This window comes from Megascapheus bottae, chromosome 24, assembly GCF_031878675.1.
Source record: "Megascapheus bottae isolate mThoBot1 chromosome 24, mThoBot2.hap1, whole genome shotgun sequence".
NCBI lineage: Eukaryota > Metazoa > Chordata > Mammalia > Rodentia > Geomyidae > Megascapheus > Megascapheus bottae.
Genome location: NC_143532.1, coordinates 20,121,961 through 20,146,566, shown reverse-complemented (window position 1 = coordinate 20,146,566; position 24,606 = coordinate 20,121,961). Strand labels below are relative to the sequence as shown.

Genomic DNA, 24,606 nt, shown 5'->3' with positions numbered 1-24,606 from the left:
CAGGGCCTGAGCAACTGTCCTTAGACTTTCTCTCAAGGCTAGCACTTTACCACTTGAGCGCCACATCCAGTTTTTGTTGTTTTTTAAATGTTCTGTGGCTTTGTGTGATACTAGGGATGGGACCAAGGTTTCGTGTTAGGCCAGTACTGTTGGGTCCTTCGCCCCCAGTCCCTCTCGACTGGTAGGAGGGACGGGGAAAAACACACCCCGATCAGGACAAGCCACAAGAGGAGAGACCCACTGTCCTCCCGCACTCAGCCTTCCTTCCCTGGAGCACGAACAGACGCCACGCAGCTTCATCAAGGCAGGAATCTCTCCAAAAACCCTCCTGAGGAAGTTCCTCCAGCTAATATACCCGCACTCTAGGTCCCAGCAGAGAGTGATAAACAATAACACATTTGTAACCAATCATATTCAAGTCTTGCGCCCTGCCTCTTGTGCCTTGCCTTGTCTCAGTAGAAAGATATTAGACATGGCGTTACTCAGCCCCCACCCAGTACTCCACCACTGAGCCACACTGAAGCCACATAATTCCTAATGTGTTTTCATGAGTTAGTAAGTCAGTGGCTTAACCCAGGGAAGTGCTAGATAGTGACACCGTCAAGTATGCCAAGCTTAAAGATGGTTTAAGAAGTTGGAGGTTCGGCTCTCAGTACTATCAAAGGGCCACTTTTCAGATTCTGGAGAGCTAGGTTTAAATCTTAGACCCACATGTGGAAATATGATTGTTTCTTTTATTTGTCTTTAGTGTGTCAACAGCAGAGGCTTTCTGAGCACGGATTTGGGTGTCTGGGGACAGAATCCCCCAGGGCCCCATTCTGCTGTTGCTGTCAGTTACATCATGTACATAATGATGAAGGATGCTATAACTGACTGAGAAGCTGCTCTGTCTGAGCAGTCAAGGACACACCTTATATATAATATATAATGGACAATGGGCCCATTGACTAAGGGAGCTGAAAGACTAGTGGTTAGTGGAGCCTGCAGTGCAAAATATGGCTTGTGCTTGGTACCAGCCATATAAAACTAGCACATGGAAGTGCATACAGTACCTGATAAGTGCCATGGATTGATACTACACTTTATTACAAAAGAGTTAACTATACAACAGCCTAGACAAATCCTTGAGAAGAGATTCTAGAAGAAAATGCTGTTTAGGCAAAGATGGTTCTGTGTATATTACTGCCCCTGAAGACATCCAGAAAGACAAAACATGCAAGTGGAAGACAATGATATAGAACAGCATAACCTGGTGGAGGCGGACTAATGCATAGTTTTGTGTCTTTATTTTCAACAAGAAAAAAAAACTTTTCAGACCAGTCTCACTAGCCAGGCTAGCTTCAAATTTTTCCCAATACAAAATACAAATGGTTTGTACAAGTGATATGGTGATGTTACAATGAGTCAACAACGAAAACTAATGCCCTTTAATTTTAATGAAAAAGTAAACAATCCATTTACTGAATTACAATTTCAAAAAAAAGAATCTACTTTTGCTGTAACTTTACATGATCAAAAGTTGAACATCTGAAGCACTGATGTTTCAGAGATATTCACCTTCCCACATCCAAATCTCCTGCAACCAGTGGTGTGATGGAAGATAGAAATGTAATATTTTGTCTTTAGTCTATATACTCACCAGCTTTTCTCCCACAATGCCTGGGGTTCACCAGGATTTATGCAAGGCAAACCACTGTAGATGTTTAAAGAAAAACTTTTCCAAGTAACTTCTCCTTTTCCTATCGCCTCATCTTCTAGGAAGATGCTGTGCCCACACGCATGATTCTGAACAATGTGTTGATGTTGTTGCTTCGAATCGCATCCCGACAAGCAGTGATTACTTGGTTCTTCGGTTTTCCAACTGTATGAGAAGCATCAAGTTTCAGTATTCCCCAAGAGATTATTAAAAATTAAAATAATTATTAGGGACTGGAAATGTGGCTTAATAGTAGTGTTTGCCTAGCATGCATGAGACCTCGGATTCAATTCCTCAGAACTACATCAGCAAAAAAACTAAAGAAAAAAAATTGTAAGTTTAAAAAGTTCAAATTAGTGGCCACTTTCAAAACAACATAAAAGTAGAGTAGAAAAGAGCTTCACATGCAAATTTTACTATTCTCACTACCTGAGAATTTGGTAAGGAAATTTATTACAAAACAAACTCAGAGAACAAGCTCAAACTAAAAACCAAAACAAGTTTTCTAGAAAAGAACCAAAGCACCTCCATCTGGCACATTATGTCTAAAGTGTTTGTCGAAGCATTGACTCATCGCAAAATTATAAATCTCTGGCTTTTTTTCTGCTTCCTGTGATTTGTCCTCATGGTATTTTTCTAAAGTTTTCAATTGTGCACTTATCAATGTTCAAAAAGATTCATTAAAATGAAGCTTTTAAGGCTACATACTTTCTTGTGAGTATGTACACTAAGTTTTTCTTTAAAGGGTGCAACAAGATCTTAGGAAAAAAAAGACCTGAAGGTTTTCCTTCTCTAAAAATGTCTGAAGACCAAGTGCCAGTGGTTCATGCCTGTCATCCTAGCCACTGGGGAGGCTAAAGAAAAGAGAGAATCATGGTTCCAAGCCAACCTGAGCTGAAAGTCCATGAGACTTTGTCTCTGCAAAGGAAAGCTGGACATGGCACATACATGTAATCACAGCAACCACAGAAAGCTCATGGCAGGAAGCAAGTGTAAAATAGGGCTGAAGGCATGATGCAGCAGTATCACACTAGTGCCCCAAAATATCCCTCCCCCCACATTAAGAAAGAAAAAGATTTGGAGCCTTGTTAAAGTCAACATCAGGCTTGTTTATGGAAATTCACACAATGGGAACAACTTTGGAGTATTTAAAATATGGTACTCTCAAGTTCCACGACCGACAAAATAAAAATAAAAAGTACGGTACTTCAGACCCTAAGAAGAATTTCAGAATACAGAGCTCCTCTTCAAAAACCTGACAGAGAAATTACAGTGCCATGAGAACACTTACCACGTAGACGCCCTGCTCTTTGAATTGCTTGATTTACTGCTTTAAGGTTTCCTAACAGTTCTGTGTGATTATTGCAACGAATTTTATATCCATTTAGCAAGTCTTTGTTTAGGTCATAGAGTTCCATATAACGACTCTTCATTGTCTTCCTGTGGAAATGAACAGGAAACACTGGCACTTGTAAACTTAAATTTTTTTTTTCACAGTCCTAGGGCTTGAACTCAGGGCCTGAGCACTGTCCTTGGGCTTTCACATGGCCACTTCTTACATTCTTTAAAAACCCATTTTAACTGTATTTTCATTAAAATGGGTAACTACTAAAGTCTGCCTTAATATACATTGATATGTAAAGAAGTTTTGTTTAGGTTTCTATTTCTTCCAAATAAATAGGCTTTTCTTAGTGATTATAAGAATTAAGTTCTCCGTGCCGATGGGTGAAGAAAAACAGTATAACTTTAAAACCCAACTAGGGTTGGGAATGCAGCTCAGTGGTAGAGTGCTTGCCTAGCATGCATGAAGCCATAGGTTCGATTCCTCACTACCACATAAACAGAAAAACCTAGTCAGGAGTTTGGCCTAGTGGCAGAGTGCTTGCCTAGCATGCAGATTTGATTCCTCAGTACCACATACATAGAAAAAAGCCAGAAGTGGTGCTGAGGCTCAAGAGGTAGAGCTCTAGTCTTGAGAAAGTCCAAGGACAGTGCTCAGGCCCTGAGCTCAAGCCCAGGGCTGGCAAAAAAATAAAAGAAAAAGAAAAAAACAGAAGTGACACTGTGGCTCAAGTGGTAAAATGCTAGTCTTGAGCAAAAAGTAGCTCAGGGACAGTGCTCAGGCCCTAAGTTCAAGCCCCAGGACTAGTAAAACTTAAATAAAACCAAACAAATTATTACTATACAGCAATAAAAAATATTAAAATTTCCTAATGGAAAATGCCAAGTGCTTACAAAGATGTACAGCAGCTGGCTCTAACGAATTAGTTACTTTGGAAAGTTATTTGGTATTTTCTTCTGAAATTAAAACCACACTTGCTATTTAACTCAGAAGTCTCTAGAGAAGTGAAAATGCATGTTTGCAAAAAAAGGAAATCCAGTATGCAAATATATCAAATCACCAAGATTGAGAAACCACCCAAACATCCATTAATGGGTGAACGGATAAAACAGGTTACTACATATTCTTACAATGGAATGAAACAAGTTTCTCCATGCTCTTGTGTGTCAAGGGAGATTCTTGCACCAGAATATTATCTGTTAAACTGTTGGTGTGAGTTTGCATTATTTCCCTTGGGGATTTGCTCTGGTTTTAGTATGATTTAAATGTATCCCCCAAAGGTTAGTCTGGTAGAAACATCGTCCTCAGTGTGGTGATGTAATAGATGCTAGTAACTTGAAAAGGCGCGGCCTGCTACAAGGTCATTAGGTCATTCACTGGAGAGGGACTGAGGTAGTTCTGGATGGACCCTGGCTAGTTCTCTCTTGAGAGCTGTTACGAAAGAGCTGTTACAAGACTGAGTCCAAACCCCAGTACTGCCAGAAAAATTAATAGTAATACTAGTCTTTGCCCTTCTTTTTCGCCATGTTGTGTTATTCTTACACTCCTACCATGATGCTATCTGCCAACAGGAACAGCCAGGCAGGCCCTTAACAGAACCAGTCCCATGTTGTTTGGACTTAAAGCCTAGAAACCCAAACAAAACTTCTTTATATATCACCTAGCAGTAGGTATTTCATTGTAACAGTGGAAAACAAATACAGGATTCTTGTAAACATGATTTTATGAATGTTCTTGTACAAGTATCTTGGTTTATATGTGCACAAATTTTTCCAGGCTATATGCAAGAGTGAACAGCAGTCATGGAATATCCATATTTTCAACTTTGCCAATAATGCCGTTATTTTCCAAAGTTACTAAATTAACTTAGAGTTCCACAGGTAACATCTGAAAGTTGCTATTCCAGGTTGCTCACATGTTGACCTTTGCACCCATCCTAGCCATGCTAAATACTCACATGTCCCTCATTAGACGGGCATCCTCTGCTCGGACCAGCAAACTTCGGATCAGATTAGAATTGTCAGCCATGTCAGCACTGAGCTTTTGATGCACTGAATGATACTCATCCACCTGGAAGTGAACATCTGGGCATTAAAAAGGCCTCACAGGGGCTGGGAGTTTGGCCTAGTGGCAGAGTGCTTGCCTAGCATGTACGAAGACCCATGTTCAATTCCTCAGTACCACATACATAGAAAAAGGCTGGAAGTGGTGCTGTGGCTCAAGTGGCAGAGTGCTAACCTTGAGAAAAGCCCAAGAACAGTGCCCAGGCCCTGAGCTCAAGCCCAGGACTGGCAAAAAAAAAAAAAAAAAAAAAAAAAAAAGGCCTCACAGGCTTGTTCAAAACTAGACAGACTTGAGAAGACACTGTACCATATGCACAGGCTCTTCTCTTTCCCCTCTTCACTCATTCACTGCCTCCTATTATTTCAGCCCCTCTTCAAGAATATATCCCCAGTGACAGCATATGTGGCCAGTCCCTTCCATGGCAGCATCAAGAGCAACAGCAACACACACATCAACAAGGCAGGGATCTTGGAGTGACCTCATTGTGCTTTTTTATTTGGAATGGGGATGGTGTGAGGAGGCTGGAAAGCAGCTAAAAGAAAGAATAAATAAGATGAAAGTAGGTATAACAAGAGACAACAGAGTGAACAGGAAAATGTGGATACATTGTTTTGTTTTGCCAGTCCTGGGGTTTGAACTCAGGGCCTGGGTACTTGGACACTTTTTGCTCAAGGTTAGCACTCTGCTACTTGAGCCACAGCACCACTTCCGGCTTTTTCTGTGTATGTGGTACCAAGGAATCAAACCCAGGGCTTTATGCATACTAGGCAAGCATTCTATTACTAGGCAACACAGCCCCGATATGTATTTTTTAAGCATCCTCCTAAAAAACACACAAGGTAGTCATAAAGTAACTATCTACTTTTATAGAAGAATTCTTTAACAAGAAAACTAGCACTGCTGAAGTTTGTATAAAAATTTTGTATGAAAACATGATTATAACGTAAGTAAGGCTACAGTCTCACCAATTTCCTAAGAGAAACTTCTCAAACTATGAGACCCATGTTCTACAAACGCATGCACAGGTGCCCTCCCTTCTCACCTTCACCAGCACCTTTCGTAAGTCCTCGAAATAACCAGGAAAATCTGCTTCTACCTGAAGGTCTTCAATAGCAAAAAATGAGGCCATTGACTGGATGATATCACCAGCCAAATCAATATCATCAGTATTCACAGTGATCTAGACAAAAAAAAAAAAACACAGCAAGTTTAGCACCCTCAGATATGAGACAAGTGTGACTGAAACAGATCCTAAATTTCTCCTTGTTCAACACATTTACTGGGCATATACTTGGTGAATGAGACAAGGTTTCTTCCTACCCTCTAGAAAATATAAACCTCATTATTTCTTTTAGGTGGCCAAAAGAGCAATCCCCTAGCTTATAAATTTTAAACATATATTCAGACAATGAAAATGTTTTTGTGTACCTCTGGTGCACAAAACCCAACCCTCTCTCTGCCAATCATACAAGAAAGCAAGAGAGAAGGGAACAGAGGAAGGGAAGGGGGAAGGAGGAAGAGAAGGAGGAAGGAGGAAGGGAAGGGGGAAGGGAGGGAGGAAGGAAGGAAGGGAGGGAGGGAGGGAGAGAGGGAGGTTATACCCTGTCAGTGCAGGTGTTGTCAAGATGGAACAGTCTTAGACTTCATATGCAGTCTTTGACTGCACATGAAAAACTAATACCCATGATATGATACAATACCTCTCCACTAGGTTTGATTTTTATGTAGAGCTGGCCACCATTCCGTAAGGATGTGAAACACACTTGAAATGGAGCATTCTGGATGTTAGTGTCTTCTGGTAACAGAAAGTTCTGGTTGAGCCACATAACGATCTTCAAAATGAACAGAATGAAATAAACAACTCTGAAAGTACTGTCTTTACAGAAACAAGACTTCTCCCTCTCTCTTATTTAGCCACTTTGTTAAAAAATTTATACCTCATCCCTCACAAAAAAACACTAATCACACTGCCTTTTCCCTCCTTATACAAAGTTCATAATTTTGTCTGGCCCCCCAGACCAAATTTAGTACCTTCTACTTGGACATAATCTGACATGCAACATACAAAGGATTGAAGAAGGATGCTTGGGTGGGTGTAGCCTGGACCATGATGTCCTCCTAAAACTATTCATTATGTTCTTTAAAATGTGGGGGGGGCTTGGTTTCTTTGGTGACAAACCTGAGGTTTTAACTCAGGACCTGCGTACTGTCCTTGCGCTTTTCTGTTTAAGGCTCTACCACTTGAACCACAGCTCCACTTCAGGCTTTGTGGTGGCTAACCGGAGATAAGAGTCTCACAGTCTCATGCCTGGGTTGGCTTTGAATCATAATCCTTAGATATAAGCTTCCTGAGTAGCTAGGATTATAGGCATGAGCCACCAGCTCCTGGATTAAAATGTTTTAAATAAAGTATATGTACACACACACACACACACACACACACACACACACACACCAGATACAAAGTAATTGCTACACAGTTTTCATGTTAACAAGAACATTTTCCAGTGGTTTGCAATATAACCTACATGTAAGAACTGGCCTATGGCCCCTCCACTGAAACCTCCATGGCTTCCAGGGGCCAGACAAGTACCAGAGAATCTACGTAAGCAGCCTCACCTAGAACCTGAAGCCCATCCAAGGTTAAAATTCACTTCTATCCTTTAAACTTTACAAAGGCTTTCACACCATCCTATAATCTTCAGCCCCCGTCCCCATGAGACAAGTGATACTGTCTTATCCCTATTTACTGCTTTTTTCTTTGCATGTAGAACTGGTATTGGTGCTTGAACTTGCTCTTTATATCTCTTGCTCCATGCCTCCAGCCCTTACTCTCACTTATATATTAGGAAACTGTGATTCAGACTAATGAAAGGAAGTCCTCAAGGACACTAAGAATATAGAAAAGGTAGCACCCGACCCCAAAAACATACTCTCAGCATCCCAGTCTCTTTCTGTTTATTTACGCAGGGTCTTGCTATTTGTTCCAGGCTAGCCCCAAATTACTGGGCTCAAGCAATCCTTCAGCTTCAGTTTCTCAAAGAGCTGGTCCTGCGGGTATATGCCACTTTACCCCATTTCTCTCTTTGTGTCTTGATATAGATTCCTCTTGAAACACTTAAGTCAAGACAACCACATAATGAGCACATAACAAAACAGAGACAGAGGAATTCAGTGATTAAAAATGTACTTGTAACTAAGGAGATACAGGGCTTGGGAACAAGGTTTATCCTTGCTTAGCAAATGTAAGGCCCCAGATTCAATCCCTAGTATTAAAAATAAAAATACTGTGAAGAAGGGCTGGGAGTTTGGCCTAGTGGTAGAGTTCCTGCCTAGCATGCACGAAGACCCAAGTTCGATTCCTTGGTATCACATATGCAAAAAGCTGGAAGTGGTGCTGTGGTTCAAGTGGCAGAACACTAGCCTTGAGGAAAAGGCCCAAGGACAGTGCTCAGGCTCTGAGTTCAAGCCCTACGACTGGCCAAATAAAAAAAAATATTGTGTAGATAAGTAACTGGAGGATTTGTTCAAAGTGAGAGATGTTTCAGCATTATTCTGCTTACAGGTTATTAAGCAAACACCACACCCCAGATGTCTTTCACATCATGTTTACTGCTACTCTCCTAATTCATTTTTGTATTCTCCCTTTCTTCAAAGTAACATCTGGAGGATTCTGAAGTACAAAAGTACTGAAAGAAAACAGCAAACCACTCACCCTCTGTACCCGTTCTGCAATGATAAAGTTCACATAGCTCACAGGCTCACTGGCAGAGTCTGGACTGGTAAGTGCATACATGGTGAATCGGGGAAGCTGTTTTGTCATCTCAAATACATGGAACTGGGTGCTACAGCCAACCAATGGAACACGAGAAGTCTTTAGTGTTATTTCAAGAGGCAAGGCCCAGAAAATAAAACCACTTCTGGGTCACTACCAATTAATATTTGGTTTCACTGAAAAAAAAAAAAACAACCAACCTTAACACTTAAGTGCTAAAGTACCATATTAGTGAGATTTAGGAATTAGAAACAATGTGTGTACACATGCACGTGCATGTGTTCACATTTGTACAAGAACATGCATGCAAGCATCAAGGATTCAAAACACCCCAATATCATGGAAAAGGGCTTTCGTCTTCTCCAGAAGCAGTGAGTCTGCACACCTTTCACCAGAGCAGCTAATACCAAAATGCATCCCAATCCTTGTAGTCTTAGAGGCCAAAATAGGAAGCTGACAAATTATCACTTCAACTTTTTTTGTGTTAAGTTGCTACAGATGGAACCCTAGGGCCTTCCACATGCAAAACATCTGCTCTACCTATGAGATACATTCTGACCCCTAACTAAATGCATTTTAAGGTTTGTGTAACTCTGAGATCATTTGATTAAGACAGAACTTGACTTCTTAAGCTTTTATGCCTTTCCTCCTTTTGTAAAGATGCCAAATTAAACAAAGTTCATGGGAAACCATGATTGCTGGACAGAACCGCAGAATGGTCCTCTTGCCCCATGGAATGCATGCATAACGGGAAACCCACCCAGCCTGCCCTCCTCTATGTGCTCTATTTAGGACAAGGAACTGTGACTTGTGAAGGATCACCTGCTTCTGTAACCCACGAAGGTTTTCAAGTGCAGATCCACAGGGACATCTTTGGGAGGCATAATTGGGACACGGATAGAACTGGAGAGATTATGTATGCTAGGATGAACCACATGGCTTTCACCTATAAAAATTCCCTCTGCAAAAATCAGTACTGCGCGGATGATGGTGTCTGCAGGGAAGAGGAAAAACAGCAGTTCAGGAACTACTCTTCAGATGCTCAGAACCTGCAAATACCAGCTGTAAGTCACGTCTTACCATTGGAAGTGGAGATGCACAGCTCTGCATGTGCAGCTTGAGTCTTGCTCTCCAAATTGACTGAGAGAGTAGTGTGGAGTTTGGTATTGGCTGGGATTATGCCCCTCTGCCCATCTCCCTCATTTAGTGGGCTGCTCAGGTCTGCCTGTAAAACATCCCACCCGCTTCACTTCAGATGATGAGACACTGAACACAGGTTCATATTATATAATATGGCTACTCAATTTCAAAAGACAGACTCCCCATCTTCTTATGAGTCCCATTCATTGACTGAATTCCACTGAGCATGAGGGAAAATGACCACACCGGTCTGTGGTAATGGTCTAGGGTATACCATCATGCTTTTGCATTCTATTTGTATTGTTCCTAGAATAACAAGGGCTAGGAGTATAGCTCAGTATTAGAGTATATGACTAGATTATACAAAGTCTTGGCTCAATCCCCAGCACCAAATCAATAAAGAAATTCACTTGGAGAAGTGAAGGTGTGACTCAAGTTGTAGAGCACCAGCCTTGAGCAAGCAAAAGTGCCAGGCCCTGCGTTCAAGCCCTAGGAAAGGAAGGGAGGAAGGGAGGGAAGGGAGAGAAGGGAAGAAGGGAGGGAAGGAAGGAGGGAGGGAGGGAGGGAGGGAGGGAAGGAAGGGTAGGGAGGAAGAAGTTCACTTTGGTCTAGCAAATTGTTAAATACAACACATTAGCCAATAGTGCCACTGGAGATCCTATGTAGCAGATTCAAATAGGTAACAGACAAAGTTCAAGTTCCCCTTCCCAGCTTATCCTCTAGCCAACTTGCATGTATACAAATACACACAGAATCCTTCTGGCTGTCGATTTCTCCACTGCATTTGAAAAGTATAAAAGAAATGCTCTAAATATAATGTTCTTGTTTTGTTTGTTTGTTTTTTTTCCCACAAACTCCCATAGATATTCTTCTTAGTAAGCCCAAGTCTGTGTGCTGCAAGCCTTGAGCTTGAGCACACCCTCTCTACACAGGGTGAACTCTTACAGTGCTGCAGTGTTTTTCATATCAAGGCATATTTCTAGTTTACTTGCCTGAAAGTGGAGTTTCTGGATCAACAGATACATGCTTGCCCCTCCCCTTCCCCCTGCCCCATCCTATTTTTGTGTGCAGGGCTTGGGAATCACGCCTCGGCTTTCTGCATGCTAGACAAGCACTGTCCCACTGAGCCATGTTCCGACACTTACATTTTTAATCTCTGAAAGAGCTGTATGTAGTGAACTCCTTCTGCCTCCTACATACTGGGATTGCAGATGTGGGCCCCTGGCTTCCGTACCTTCTTATTTATAGCACTGGCCAGAAAAAAGGGCTGACGCAATCTGCACATGCATAGATGTCAAGGGCAGTCCGTAGGCTAACTGGCGCCCATATCCTCAGTGTGTCAGATTCCGTTTCCCCTACCTTGGCATTTTCCTCATAGTTGCGGAGCTCCAGCAGTAGATTCTGCTTCTTCTGACTCAGCTCTCGGATCAGGTCCTGCTCCACACTGGCGTCCATGAGGTTCCCCCTCATCTCCGCAGTGCCTGGCAGATAGCCCCGGACTAAGCAGAGGGGGAAAATCACTCAATGGCTTGAGAAAGAATCCAAGCTGGACCACATCAATTATTTGTTCTTAAGAACCAAAAACCTAGGTCCTCATTCTCTTAAGTGAACTTAATAGACAAAAGGATCTTAATAAAATACTTCACAGTGGAATTTCCTAGCATTTTGAACCAATCAAATTAGAAATCTAATTTGTCAAGGATTTTTCTCATCCCAATTTACTTTCCCCATCCACTGAGCAGCAGATTAACTGAGTTTGGCCGTCCATCCGATAATCTCCCTCCACCACGCCAGCAACAGAAGAAGAGAAGTTGTCTTTAAAGATGACGTCCCCAGTTCGGTCACTTCGAGCATCCACCTAAAAATAAAACATAAACTTACAAAGCCATATATGCTCAGTGGATTCACATGCATATCTTTGGAGGGTGCCAAGGGGGTACAGAATCAAAGGAAAAAGGTTGGAAAAGTGCAGCAATGAATCACAGAGGACATTGATGAAAGTGAATTGTGCAACTCCTGGGTGGAGATATCACCTGATGCATGTGAATGTATGCCTTCTAAATATCACCTCTATAATAACAATAAAGCAAATTAATTTTTATTTATTTATTGCCAGTCCTAGGCTTGAGCTCAGGGCCTGAGTACTGTCCTTGGGCTTTCTCAAGGCTAGAGCTCTTCCACTTGAGCCACAGTACCACTTCTGGCTTTTTTTCTATGTATGTGGTACCGAGGAATTGAACCTGAGTCTTCATGCATGTCAGGAAGGCCCTCTATCACTAGACCAAACTCCTGGCCCAGGTAAATTAATTTTTAAAAAGTCAAGTATGCTACAGATTAAAGGCAACACAAATCTCTAAGATATAAACCACCTTGAAGAGTCATTTAGTCAAGCTGCTTTCAAGAGAGTTTCATGAGGACAGGACAAATAAAAACCCGCTGATCAATTGCAAATACATGTCAAAAACAATAATGAAGGGCACTCTCCTGCGATGATTTTGTTCTTAGCAAGTCAAGGCTAGCTGCAGGAAATCTGGTAGAGCAACCTCTTCAATGACAATGCCATATATTATTTTTGACTTTTCATAACAAGCTTTATAGGCATGACCTATTCTTTGTATGGAATACATCACACTCATTTAGCCAGCCACATTACCTACAGTAACATCACGTGAGCATGAAGATTATGACTAGCATAGCCTGTAAAGGAGAGCTTTAATACAATCCTCTAACTTGAGCTAACTGAACTTACATAGTTTTTGAACTGCTTCTGCCATTGCAGTTCTATAATATGTAACAAACAAGAAGAGTTCATTTACTAAGGACTATACATTTCTAGTTCTGTGAATCTTCTGCACCTTTGTTTATCTGGCAGGTTTTGTCCTTAGGGAAGGGATAGCCCTCCAACTCAAAAACAGACTTTTTAAAGATAGAGTAACTGGCTAGTAGCATTTATTTGGAACTTTTACATCAATATTCACAAGATGAATTTGTGTATTTCATTATCCATGCTATTTTTGTTAAATGTAGGCAGCTTTCCCACTTACATAAGACTTGTATAATTTTCTTAACTTTTTATAATCTGGAAGATTGTAAAACAAAAAATACCTTTTGAAAATGTTTGTACTGATACTTGGACTTAAACTCAGAACCTTATTCTTCATTGGCTTCTCAGAGTTAGTATACTATCACTTAAGCTAAACCTCCACTCCAGCAATTTTGATGACTAATTTGGTGATTGCTTTGGTGATTTGTTGGGCTTTTCTCACTGGTGTGGCCTTGAAGCATTCTCAGTAGCTAAGATTACAAACATGAAACACATGTTAGGCACCTAACAACTTTTTATTTGTTCTTTACATAACCAAAGAAGTCTAGAGGCCAAAGAGAGAGAAAAAACAAGAAGAAAAAAAATGGAACTATCTGATCTCCTCACCACCAGACAGACAATTCTGACAGGGAAGAAAGCTAGGGCAAAGAGTATCCATGGAGATCCAGCTACTTAAAACAGTTTCTACCAAGACAATCATGACTTGCCAGAAAGCTGTAAGAAATTCTGATTTGACATTAAAAAAAAAAGAAAAAAGGAAAGTATTTTTCTTTGATATACAGCTGAGAAAACAATATGCTATCATGATTTGCCCAATTAATTCTCAGCTTCTATCAGTTTTAGAGATTTATACTGATGGTTCATTTTTAGATGATTAAATTCCTCTTTTTCCTGGCTTACAACCACAATCAATCTGATTAACAGATTCCCATTCCTTCAAAAAGAGAAAGAATCACCTTGGAGATTTTCTCTCAAACAGGAGATAAGGCCAAAGGACATTTACTCATTGTGTAACAGGAAGAAATAAAGATTAAAGAGTTAAATTTGAAAGCACAGCCAAGGAACTTAAGTTTTTATTTACATGATCACTGTGAATTATATCTATCATGATTACTGTGAATTATTCATGAATTCTGCTAATGACACTTACCTTCCCATTGGACCAACCAGTTATCAGTTCACATACTCCATCAGAATTCAGGTCAAAAGCATGAATACTCATGGCATGATTTTTGGACTGAAAAGGAATCCCAATAATTAGTATCAAAGAATCTCAATGTTGAAATTATAAAATTTCTGACTATACAGACTGACTTATACTTACTTTAATTCTCCAGTATCGAGCTGTTTTGTCATAAACTCCAACGGTGCCATTGGAAAGGGCATAACCAAATCGACTGCCATACATGGGGCACAGAGAGGTGATTATCTGCAAATAATACACAAACATACATCATCATTAAGGCTCACTTTAATGTAAAGTATAGGTTTATGAAACTTCACATCTTGCTACAACAGTATTAAAATTAGATTTAAAATAACTTCCAAAATAAATAAACACTTTCACCCAAGAGTGAGGTATGTATTACTCTTCTCTGTGATCCATGTCATTTATTTCAGAATAGGCTAATCAGATCGAAACAAAGCCATAAAGTTTGGTAATTCAGATAAAGTTTCAGAAAACTAAACAATAAAGCTAAGTACGCAAGATCTAGACTATGTACAATATGTATTATTATACATTAATTCACATAGACTTAGTGATTAGAGCCATTTTATCAGTGCTGAGCCTGTGAATTAACTCACTACTTTGCATCTATACTGTTTGATCTCAACTATTTCCTGCAGCAGTCACTTTATAATCATCTTGGGCTCTAGGAATAAGAAGACTCACCAATAAACACCTTGTGACAGAGGGCAAACTGCCCATCAAACAAGAAAGGTCGTCTCCTTAGCATCTCAAAGAAAACAGCCGAAGTTCAGGAGAGTACCTGACAGGAAACTTGTTGCTGACCCATTCCAGTGACAAGGAAATAACTTCTGTGGAAGTCTTCCAAGAACAAAACTTGAGCTAATTAATGGCCCACCAGTCCTCCCCTGTAACTTAGGACTGTCTGAACCTTGCATTTCTACACCCCTGCCTCTAGTTCTCCCTATCAAATCTGAGGCCAGTGTCTCTAACACTGAAGACAGATGAGGAGGAAGTACAGTTCTAGCTTCACTTGGCTGCCATGTAGTAAAACTCCTTTCTCTGCTCTTCTCCATGTCTCTTCTTGGCATCTGGGGATGGGAAGCCAGGCCTAATGTAAAACTCCTGGAATTTGAGCCTGAGGACTAAACGACTAGTCTCAATTATTCCAGTTTTCTGGAATTGACTTTTCTTTGTATACTTTTTTTCCTATGGCAATATTTATGGCTTGTCAGAGGTAAGAGATAGTACAATCATTTCAAAACTGAAAACCCAAGCACAAGAACTGTGCAGTATGGGGCAATACACAGATTTAACCAATACAGAGTTGAACACAATTTTAAAGAAAAAAATTTAGACACTGAACAAAATTATCCTTAGAAGTTCAAGTGAAAACTAAATGACAGATGTGATTCTGCTCATCTATTTTCTAATTATGGCCCTCAAACAAGAGATGAGAATGAAATTGCATAAAGGTAAGAAATTGTTGAAAGGAGGAGAAATAGTTATATAATTTTCTTTACACCTACAAGTTTCCTACAAAATCACCCACTTCACTTAATTCTGAATACAAAGAACTGTGAAAGCTTCTGAATTATTTAGCTCAAGGACTCTTCTAGTAATATGGTACTGTTCAATTGCTAAATTGTAATGTTCTGATATGGACAGATACTTGAATAGTGCAATAACAAACCAAAAGGACAGAAAAATGGCCCTGCAAATGAACAAATTTTTAAAAAAAAGTTTTTTCAGACAGGTCTCACTACAGTCTAGGCTGCCCTTGAACTCCTGCTCCTCCTGACTCAGCTGGGATCACAAGCATGCACTACCACCTGACACTTCAAATGGACAGTTTTATAGAAGTCCATGCTTTCATAAGTTTAGCTTATTAATGCTTCTTGATTCATTTCCTTCTTTTGTGTACCAGAAAAGCATTAAGTCCCCTTTGACTCTTTGCTCTGTGACATGCTCCTCTCTTGTTTTCTAAGACCTGTGTCTTCTCATATGTAATACTGGTAAACCCAAAAATTAAAAAAAAAAAACCTGGTCATTTCCCACAAAATGGGAAAAGATATGCCACAATTTTGAATGAAATGCAAGACACAGAACCTACAGGCCAGTGACTGTTTAACTGCTTCAGTTCCCCCTCTTTGGAGAGGCTTGTAAATTTTTTAAAGAATGAAATAATGGTCAGGTGTCTGTAATCCTAGCTACTCAGGATATTGAGACTAAAGATTGGGGTTTGAAGCTAGTCCAGGCAGGAAAGTCCGTAAGATATCCTATCACCAATTAACCAACAGAAAGCTAGAACTGGTGCTACAACTCAAAAGCAGCAGAGCTCTAGGCTAGGAGCATGGCCTAGTGGTAGCGTGCTCACCTAGCATGCATGAAGCCGTGGGTTCAAGTCCCCAGAACCACATACATAGAAAAAGCCAGAAGTAGTGCTGTGACTCAAGTGGCATAGTGCTAGCTAGCCTTGAGCAAAAAGTGTCCCAGGACAATGCCCAGGCCCTGGGTTCGAGCCCCAGGACAGGTTAAAAAAAAATGCAATAAGACCTAGGGAGGTAGTTAAAATGGTAGAATGCTTGCCTAGAAAGTGCAAGGCCCTGAATTTAAATTTAAGTACCATCTGGCTTCAACTAAGTTTATAATAAATTCACATTGAAAAGAGAATCAAATGAAGCCAGGCTCCAGCAGCCTTAGAAATTATCTGTAAAAGGGATGGGAGTTTAACCTAGTGGTAGAGTGCTTGCCTAGCATGCACAAAGACCGGGACTCAATTCCTCGGTACCACATACATAGAAAAAAAGCCAGAAATGGTGCTGTGGCTCAAGTGGTAGAGCTCCTCAAGTGGTAGAGCTCTAACCTTGAGAAAGCCCAAGGACAGTGCCCTGGCCCTGAGTTTAAGGCCCAGGACTGGCAAAAAAAAAAAAAAAAATGTCCATGAGATTCTAATCTCCAAAGCCACCAGAAATCCAGATGATGCTGTGGCTTAAGTGGTAGAGGGCTAGTCTTGATAACACCCAGGCTCAGAGTTCAAGTCCTACAATCACCACTACCACCACCAAAAAAAGAAAAAAGAAAAAGAAAAAAAAAGAAAGCTATGACCTTCTTTGTAGAAAAGCACCATAAACAGGCTTTATTAAAGAACCTCTCTGGAGACACTTCACTCTTCACATTGCTGCTTTGGGCACTCATGTTTCTCCTTCATTTCTCCTCTGTCCACAGTTACAATTGAGTCAGGAGGATAATTAAGAATTCCAGGCCAGGCTGGAATTCCTAGTGAGATCCTATCTAAGACAACAATCATGACACATAGAAAGGCAGGGAGAAGTAAAAGCCCACCGGTCTTACCCTAAAACCCTCCAGGTGGTGAGAAGATGCCCACACTCTCATTTACATTACACTTGGCTGTGCTGCCCAAGTTTACCATAATTCCTCCTACCTCTGTTTCTGTCATTTCTGCCACAATCTCATCTTCCTTAAAAACTCGAATGTCAAAATCTTCAGATCCAACGAGTAGCTGAAAGGAGAAATCAAACATATTCAGTTTATCAGTGAATACAACAAAACTTCCATAAATAAAACAAAAAAAATATCAGGGAACACCTGGCCGCTACCCAACAATTTCAGTCCTCCAGTAGTAATTCAATATTCAGTGAGGTCCCAACCAATCCAGCCAGTGAGGCCAAAGTGGCCAATACAGATCTCACCATGCATGCAGGGAGCACAGGTCAGAACACACATTTCATTACACATTGCACATATGCCCTGGCTCAGCAATTTCCCAGGCTACAGAAAGAAGCCATCTGTGGATACCAGAGCTCAGCGTCCATGGACAAGAGAGGGATAAGTCAGTGCCCAACACAGCTTTTCACACATACTGATGACTTGAGAAGCAAATTTCTAGAGTAAGCATTACATAATTTCAAAGGCTAGGATACAATCTCTAGTGCTTAGATTCCCCAAAAGTTGACTACTTACTAATATTGTCTCAAAACATCAGAGTCAATTGATAAGATGGTGAATATGACTCAGAGCCCATCAACCATTTTGTCTTCTCTCCCTTCTCCTGTTCCTTTAAAAATGTCAGGGCTTTGATCTTTGTATCAAACACAAGTAATTTACTGTTCAAAAGAGAGGTAACAGGCGCAAGGCACAGTTGCACCTCCTTTGATTCCCAACACTCAGGAGACTGCAGTAGAACCAGGTGTTCAAGGCCAGCCAGGGCCCCTGATCTCAAAACCAGAAAAACAGAAATCTCATATGGTTACAGCATCTCACGTTGTTATCTGATATATTGGATATATTTGTATTTGGTTATTTGAAATTGGATAGGGAACGGGGGAAAACCAAGACGGGGGTGGGGGGTGGGGGGAGGGTAATGGGTACCAAGACCTGTGAAAGGGTATCAATGTATGTTAATTAATGCACCATCTATCTGGCAAATATCATGTAACCCTTTTACTAATTACAATAAAAAATATAAAAAAAAAGAAAGAAAGAAAGAAAGGAGGGTAAGAGATAGGCAAAGAGACAGAGACAGAGAATAGACAAAGGCTGACAGCTTATCATTTAGCTAACAGAGCTCCAAAATCAGCCATGAGAAGCTAATGCTTCTCTCAACACCATTACCACTGAAATGGGAAACGTTCAGCTGAACACAGTACCTTTGTATCTACTTCCCCACATACCTCTTTCTTTCCATCACCATCAAAGTCACACAAGGCCAGTGAATGAACATTGTCTCCAGTAACCTGAAAATGAAACCGAAAGTCACTACTATCCCATTTTTTCTCATTTAATAAAAAAATTTACTGCATTACACAAGCCACAAATGAGTTACTCCAAATTACACCCTTTTTTTTTTTTTTTTTTGCCAGTCCTGGATCTTGAAGTCAAGGAAGGCTTGGGCACTGTCCTTGAGCCTTCTCAAGGCTTGCTCTATCACTTGAGCCCCATTACCAATTCCAGCTTTTTCTGTGTATTTGGTACCAAGGAATCAAACCTAGGGCTTCATACAGGCTAGACAAGTACTCTACCACTAGGCCACACTCCCGGCCCCTCATACCTTTTTTAATGTACAGAACTACATTATTGTATTTTTTTCACTATCAGTAAAATCAGTGTTTTTAAAATATCTAAAGAAAATTAAAAGTTACTGAGTACCAATAAGAATAAATTAATTCTGGGCCAGGAGTGGTGCTGTGGCTCAAGTGGTAGAGCTCTATCCTTGAGAAAGCCCAAGGACAGTACTCAGGCCCTGAGTTCAAGGCCCAGGACTGGCAAAAAAAAAAAAACAGAATATTTAGTTCTAAGCCAGGCATGGTGGCTCATGCCTATAATTCTAGCTACTCAGGAGGCTGAGGTTTGAGGATCAAGGTTCAAAGCTAGCCTGGGCATAAAAGGACCTGAGACTCTTATCTCCAATTAACCTCTAGAAAATGGGAAGTGGGACTTGGTTCAGGGTCGGGCGGTAGCTTTGAGCTGAAGAGCTCAGGGACAACAGCTAGGCCCAGGGGTAGGGCAGTAGCCTTGAGCGGAAGAGCTCAGGGACAAGCCCCATGACCCACCAAAAAAAAAAAAAAAAAGACTACTTAGTTTAGTTCTTCATACCGTCCAAAAGAGATCATTCCCTTCATGATCAAAACCTTGAAGAGCACAATTTCCGCCAATAATTGCCAGAGGAGAGGCAATGTCTCCCAACGACCCCAGCACAATGGCATTTGCCCCATCTGCAACCTAAGAAAGAGAGAAAAGAGAGACACAGGTACAATTTTCTGCAGGCTCACTGGAGCAATGCATACTTGTACTTGACCTGGATACTCAAATTCCTCCTCTGTTATCACTTCGGGAAACCACAGGGTCTCTCCAAAGAGGAGAGCCAGGCTGTCACTGATGCCTGTCATTGTGGCTTCTGCAAGGATGAGGGAAGATCCAGGGTGAACTCAGAGCAAATCCTGGCTCTCACACCTGCACCTGCGATAATCCATGCCCTCCAAGACTGTCAAATCCTCCAGAAACTCAATACACAGGCTTTTGTGGAACAGTCCAAGACACTCCATTTTTTATTAACTAGTAAAATGCCTGACTGGAGGTATGATAGAGTTTAAGCTATGAGTAAGAGAAGCTCAGCAAGAGAATGAGCCCTGAGTTTAAACCCCAGTACCAGCATACACATACACAAAAACCAATCAGCATTAATGGTAACAATAATTATACAATTATTACGGGTATACTAACCTCTCTGTAGAACAGATCTGAATTATTGTAGACATCATAAGCCAAAAGATTAGTCTGTGTCCCCACTAAAAGTGTATCACAGCCAAGTTCAGGGTTCAATGATCCTGCAGTCAGGCAACTGACAGCCTGATTAATGTTAAGAAGAGAAACCTCAGACTCCAGGGGGCTCTGGAAGACCCTGGAAGTACTGAAGCTCTGGTTCCGGTTATGAGGATTATGAATAAAAACCTGAAACAAAAAATTCATTGTATCAAATATCAAAAGTATCAAACTAACATCATATATTTTTAAACTAGATTATTAACACAAAATCATTAATAAGAAGTCATGTTAGGCCAGGAGTTTGGCATGGTGATAGAGAGCCTAGCATGCACAAAGACCAGGGTTCAATTCCTCAGTACCACATACACAGAAAAAGCTAGAAGTGGTACTGTGGCTCAAGTGGTAGAAGTCTAGCTCTGAGAAAGCCCAAGGATAGTGCTCACGCCCTGAGTTCAAGCCCCAGGCCTGGCAAAAAATAAAAAGAAGTCATATTAATCTATGAAACTTGAGGTACTTCACTCATCCTTAGCGCTATGCCTAGCCACCTCTAAGTCATGAATTATGGGAATCCAGTGGCACTTAGAATCATAAAGAACAAAGTGAAGATGAAGCTGCTGCCTGCCAGGGCAGCTCACATGCTGTCCAACAGCAGTATGCCAAAGCGCTTGTACCAACATTTTTCTCATCAATGCATGGGAAACCTCTACTAGCTTTGACATGACTGCTACACACCAAGATCTCAAAAAAAGGCATTCCCAAGTGAGGTCATATTGCTCCCAAGATAGCAAACTGTGTTAAAGGGCCTTAAACATTAGAACTCCAAAGGGCCACAGAAATAGACCTATCAAACATGGTATACTAGGGAGGCTAACGCAGAAAGATGATGAGTTGAATGCCAACCTGGACTATATACTGAGATACTAAATCAGAGAGAGAGAGACAGACAGACAGACAGACACACACACACACACACACACACACTATATATATATATAGTTGAGAAGTTTTCATTGTTAAAATAAGCACTAAGGGGCCAATATGATAAAAAAAAAGATTCACAACACTAGATTACAGTGACCAAATTTAATTTTAAATGAGTATAAATCCAAACAGTAATGATTTAAAATTATTACTTATACAAAGTGGCCTATTTACCAAAAAAAAACAATTTTCAAAAACAGTGACTAAAAACATATAAAAAAAAATATGTGCAGCTACTGAATACCATTGCCATGTTCTCATTTGTGAGGTACCTTACAACATGACTTTGTGTGTGTGTGTGTGTGTGTGTGTGTGTGTGTGTTGGTCCTGGGTCTTCATCTCAGGGCCTAGATGTTACATCTCACCCAGAGCTAGTACTCTACCACTTTAAGCCACAGCTCCACTTCTGGTTTTCTGGTGGTTAATTGGAGAGAAGAGTCTCAGGAACTTTCCTGCCTAGGCTGGCTTTGAACCAAGATCCTCAGATCTCAGCCTTCTGAGTAGCTAGGATTATAGGTGTGAGCTACTAATACCTGGCTTGCTTTATAAATATTAATTGCACCTGATCCTATCATTAATCAGGCAAGTGAAGGCTTTTCCCCAAGGTCTCAGGTCTCTGTCAGTGACAGAGCAAAAACGAACAAACAAAATCCAAACGTGAAATCTAGTATCCCCTAGACTACATCACACTTTCTTTCACAAGAGTTCTGAACAAAAGAATTCTTACAGCCATGTGCCAGTGGCTCATGCCTGTAATCCTAGGTACTGAGGAGGCTCAGATCTGAGGATCAAGGTTTGAAGCCAGTCTGGGCAGGAAAGTCCCCGTAAGACTCTTATCTCTGATTAATTACTCAAAAACTGGAAGTGGCACTGTGGCTCAAGTAAAGAGATTCAAGGACATCATCCCTAATCTCAAACCCCACAATTGACAAAAAAGAAAAAAAAAAAAAGGAAATCTTAAAACGCTCTGGTAGTAAGATGTGCTGAACAAGAACAAGCAAGGAACTGAGATATAGGTCCAGTGGTTACTATTAACATAATGGAACAAGTGCAATTTTTGCCAAGGAAAACACGAATCCCAGGAGTCACACTTTTCCCCAGATCCATTTCTGCTGTTCTTGGCACAGAGAAATAGAGTCCACAAAGATGCCTATCTGTGCCTTCAGGAAAGAAAAAAAAAAGTCAAGCTCAGGAACCTGACCAATGGACCCCTCCCCAGGCACCTCAGGGGGTGGCTGTAACTCACCTTGCATGTATTTTCTAGCTCAGATGTGCTGATAACCATTCCAGGATGAGGGAAAATATTGTAATGTAACCACACACATATACATACACACATATGAGGGAGAAAAGAAAGATAGAGAATACAAATGTGTTAACTGTCTGCCAAGCCCTCTCAAAGAGGGATAAAATTTATCACAATTCCCATGGCACCAGCAGAGCTAAGAACACTCCCAGAAACAGGCCCATGAATGGACAGCAGAAGTAAGAGGAATGTCTTTCTGGTAATGTCAGTGCCCTCCTCACGGTAACATCACATACCAGCCTCTGTGCTCTGTGCTTTACTCCATGATACAACATACTAAGAAGGAACATTTTAGCCATGCATACCAAGGCACATACTATGAAGTACAGCATCTACGGAAATGTCTTGAAAAATGTGTCATTTCACAAATGCAATCTACATTGGGACAGAAAATATATTATATTTCTCCTACATTCTGAGTGGCCTAAGGCACTGATTTTCTGATCAGTAAAGTGGGACTTCAGAAAAAAAAATAAACACCTAATGACTAGCAACTATTCCCATATGTCACGTACTTTTCGGGTATGAACATGTAATCTCCATGTGTTCTATGTTGGGTATTAGGTACTGTTATTAAGTACTCTGCCAAGAGGTTCTGAAATTAGTACATAACAGAATCCACACCTGTGCTAAACAACTACCCTTGGCCAGTAGCAAAGATGCTGAGATAAATAATAAGGCTTTGTACCTGTTAGAAATTATGCCCCTCCCCCCTCTCCCATTGCTGAGTATTGAACCCAAGGATTCTAAGCAAATGCTCCACCACCTGAGCCTCATCGGCTGCAGCAGAAGTCATGCCCCTGGTGTCACCGTGCCAATGCATTTGGGTATGCCCACATCCATAAACAAAGCCCACATCTGTCTTGGTTATGGCCCTTCTGGACTACAGCTTTCTGAAAGCAGAGATCCCACCTTTATCCCCGCGTAAAGGAGACGTTCACTGGAGGTGTGAATACTGGGTGATTCTATCTTTTCTTTTTTTTAATCTTTGAGATTCTCACCTGGCTTACTACTTGACACATGGCAAAGCACCTAATAAACACTTTCGCGAACGGACTGTGAACATGCAGGGTGAAGCACCCAAAACGCAATCTGAGTTTTTACTTCAGGGCTGCTTCAACTGTCAAGGTGTGAATAGCTGCAGACGACAAGAAGAGGTCCTGGGGCTGGCAACGCGGGATGGCCAAGCCCCTTCCCTTTGGGGACTTCTCTTCCCTAAGCGCCTGATGGTGACCAACGACTCCAACACTGCCCCAGTTCTAGGAGTCTTGGCTTGGAGAAACTTGAATTGCTCAGAAAAGGCTGCTCCGGGGAGGCCCCAAACTCTAGGATGGATAGTGTGGACGGCGGCTGATCGGTTGCCAGGCAACCGGGGACGGGCGCGAGGCAGCCGGGCGGGGCGGGACCCCGGAGGTCGGAGGTCCCGAGGCCCCGGGCCCGGCTCCGAGCCAGCCGGTGGGAGCCGTTACCTTGCCCGCTTGAGTGGCGGCCGCCAAGCACGGGTGAGTCCCGTCGTAACGCCCTATGGCCACCATGCGGGGGCTGATTTTGTGGCGCAGTTTCAGGGTGAACACAGGCAGCAGCATGATGGCGGCGGGGCCGGCCTTATCCTCGCCAGTGAAGTTCACCGGGACGCCTCGCCGCAGCGGCCTCGGGCCGGCGCGAAAGCACCGACCAGCCCGCGTCCCGCAATCCGCCTACGCCTCCTGCGACTGCGCAGCCCCGCCCAGCTCCGGCGCCCGCGCGGGGCTCCGCCCCCTCTCGGCGTGCCTCCACGTCACTGACGTAGGCCAGGCGGAAGTGGGTTCTGTCGGAGAGGAATGGGGTTGGGTTTGTTGCTGCTGCAAGGTGTTGTGCAAGGTGTTTACACGGTTGCACACCTAAGCACGTCCACGAGGCTGCAAACCTGCAAACTTGACCCATTGCTGCCCCACCCCAAAGGGTCATTTATTCAGGGAAGTCTTTGGGGATACCTGCTTTGTCCCTTGCTTTAGCTGATATACC

General features: G+C 41.7%; 1 protein-coding gene across 2 annotated transcripts; it reads right to left on the bottom strand.

The window, feature by feature from the left end:
• Positions 1–1,264: 1,264 nt before the first annotated feature.
• Bbs2 (Bardet-Biedl syndrome 2) lies at positions 1,265–24,303 on the bottom strand. Of its 2 annotated transcripts, none has more exons than XM_090357614.1 (17): positions 24,072–24,303; positions 20,274–20,501; positions 19,647–19,772; positions 18,725–18,787; positions 17,476–17,553; positions 14,166–14,270; positions 13,992–14,078; positions 11,740–11,875; positions 11,377–11,516; positions 9,958–10,102; positions 9,700–9,871; positions 8,818–8,947; positions 6,803–6,934; positions 6,145–6,282; positions 4,996–5,108; positions 2,988–3,136; positions 1,265–1,861 (listed from the first exon to the last, which is right to left on the bottom strand). In XM_090357614.1, exons 1-17 carry the CDS (start codon positions 24,186–24,188, stop codon positions 1,755–1,757), a joined length of 2,166 nt encoding a protein of 721 aa, XP_090213740.1. In that variant the 5' UTR covers positions 24,189–24,303; the 3' UTR covers positions 1,265–1,754. The 2 variants fall into 2 exon arrangements, with proteins under 2 accessions (XP_090213740.1, XP_090213742.1); XM_090357616.1 differs by lacking the exon at positions 24,072–24,303 and adding an exon at positions 23,604–23,906.
• Between the last annotated feature and the right edge of the window lie 303 nt (positions 24,304–24,606).

Excerpts from the sequence above, each read along its gene's own strand:
- Bbs2 (XM_090357614.1), bottom strand. The coding sequence starts at position 24,188 with ATGCTGCTGCCTGTGTTCACCCTGAAACTGCGCCACAAAATCAGCCCC. Across the intron at positions 11,876-13,991 it reads CTGGTTGGTCCAATGGGAAG|GTGGATGCTCGAAGTGACCG; the intron begins GTAAGTGTCATT and ends TTTTATTTTTAG. Across the intron at positions 1,862-2,987 it reads AAGAGCAGGGCGTCTACGTG|TTGGAAAACCGAAGAACCAA; the intron begins GTAAGTGTTCTC and ends CTTCTCATACAG.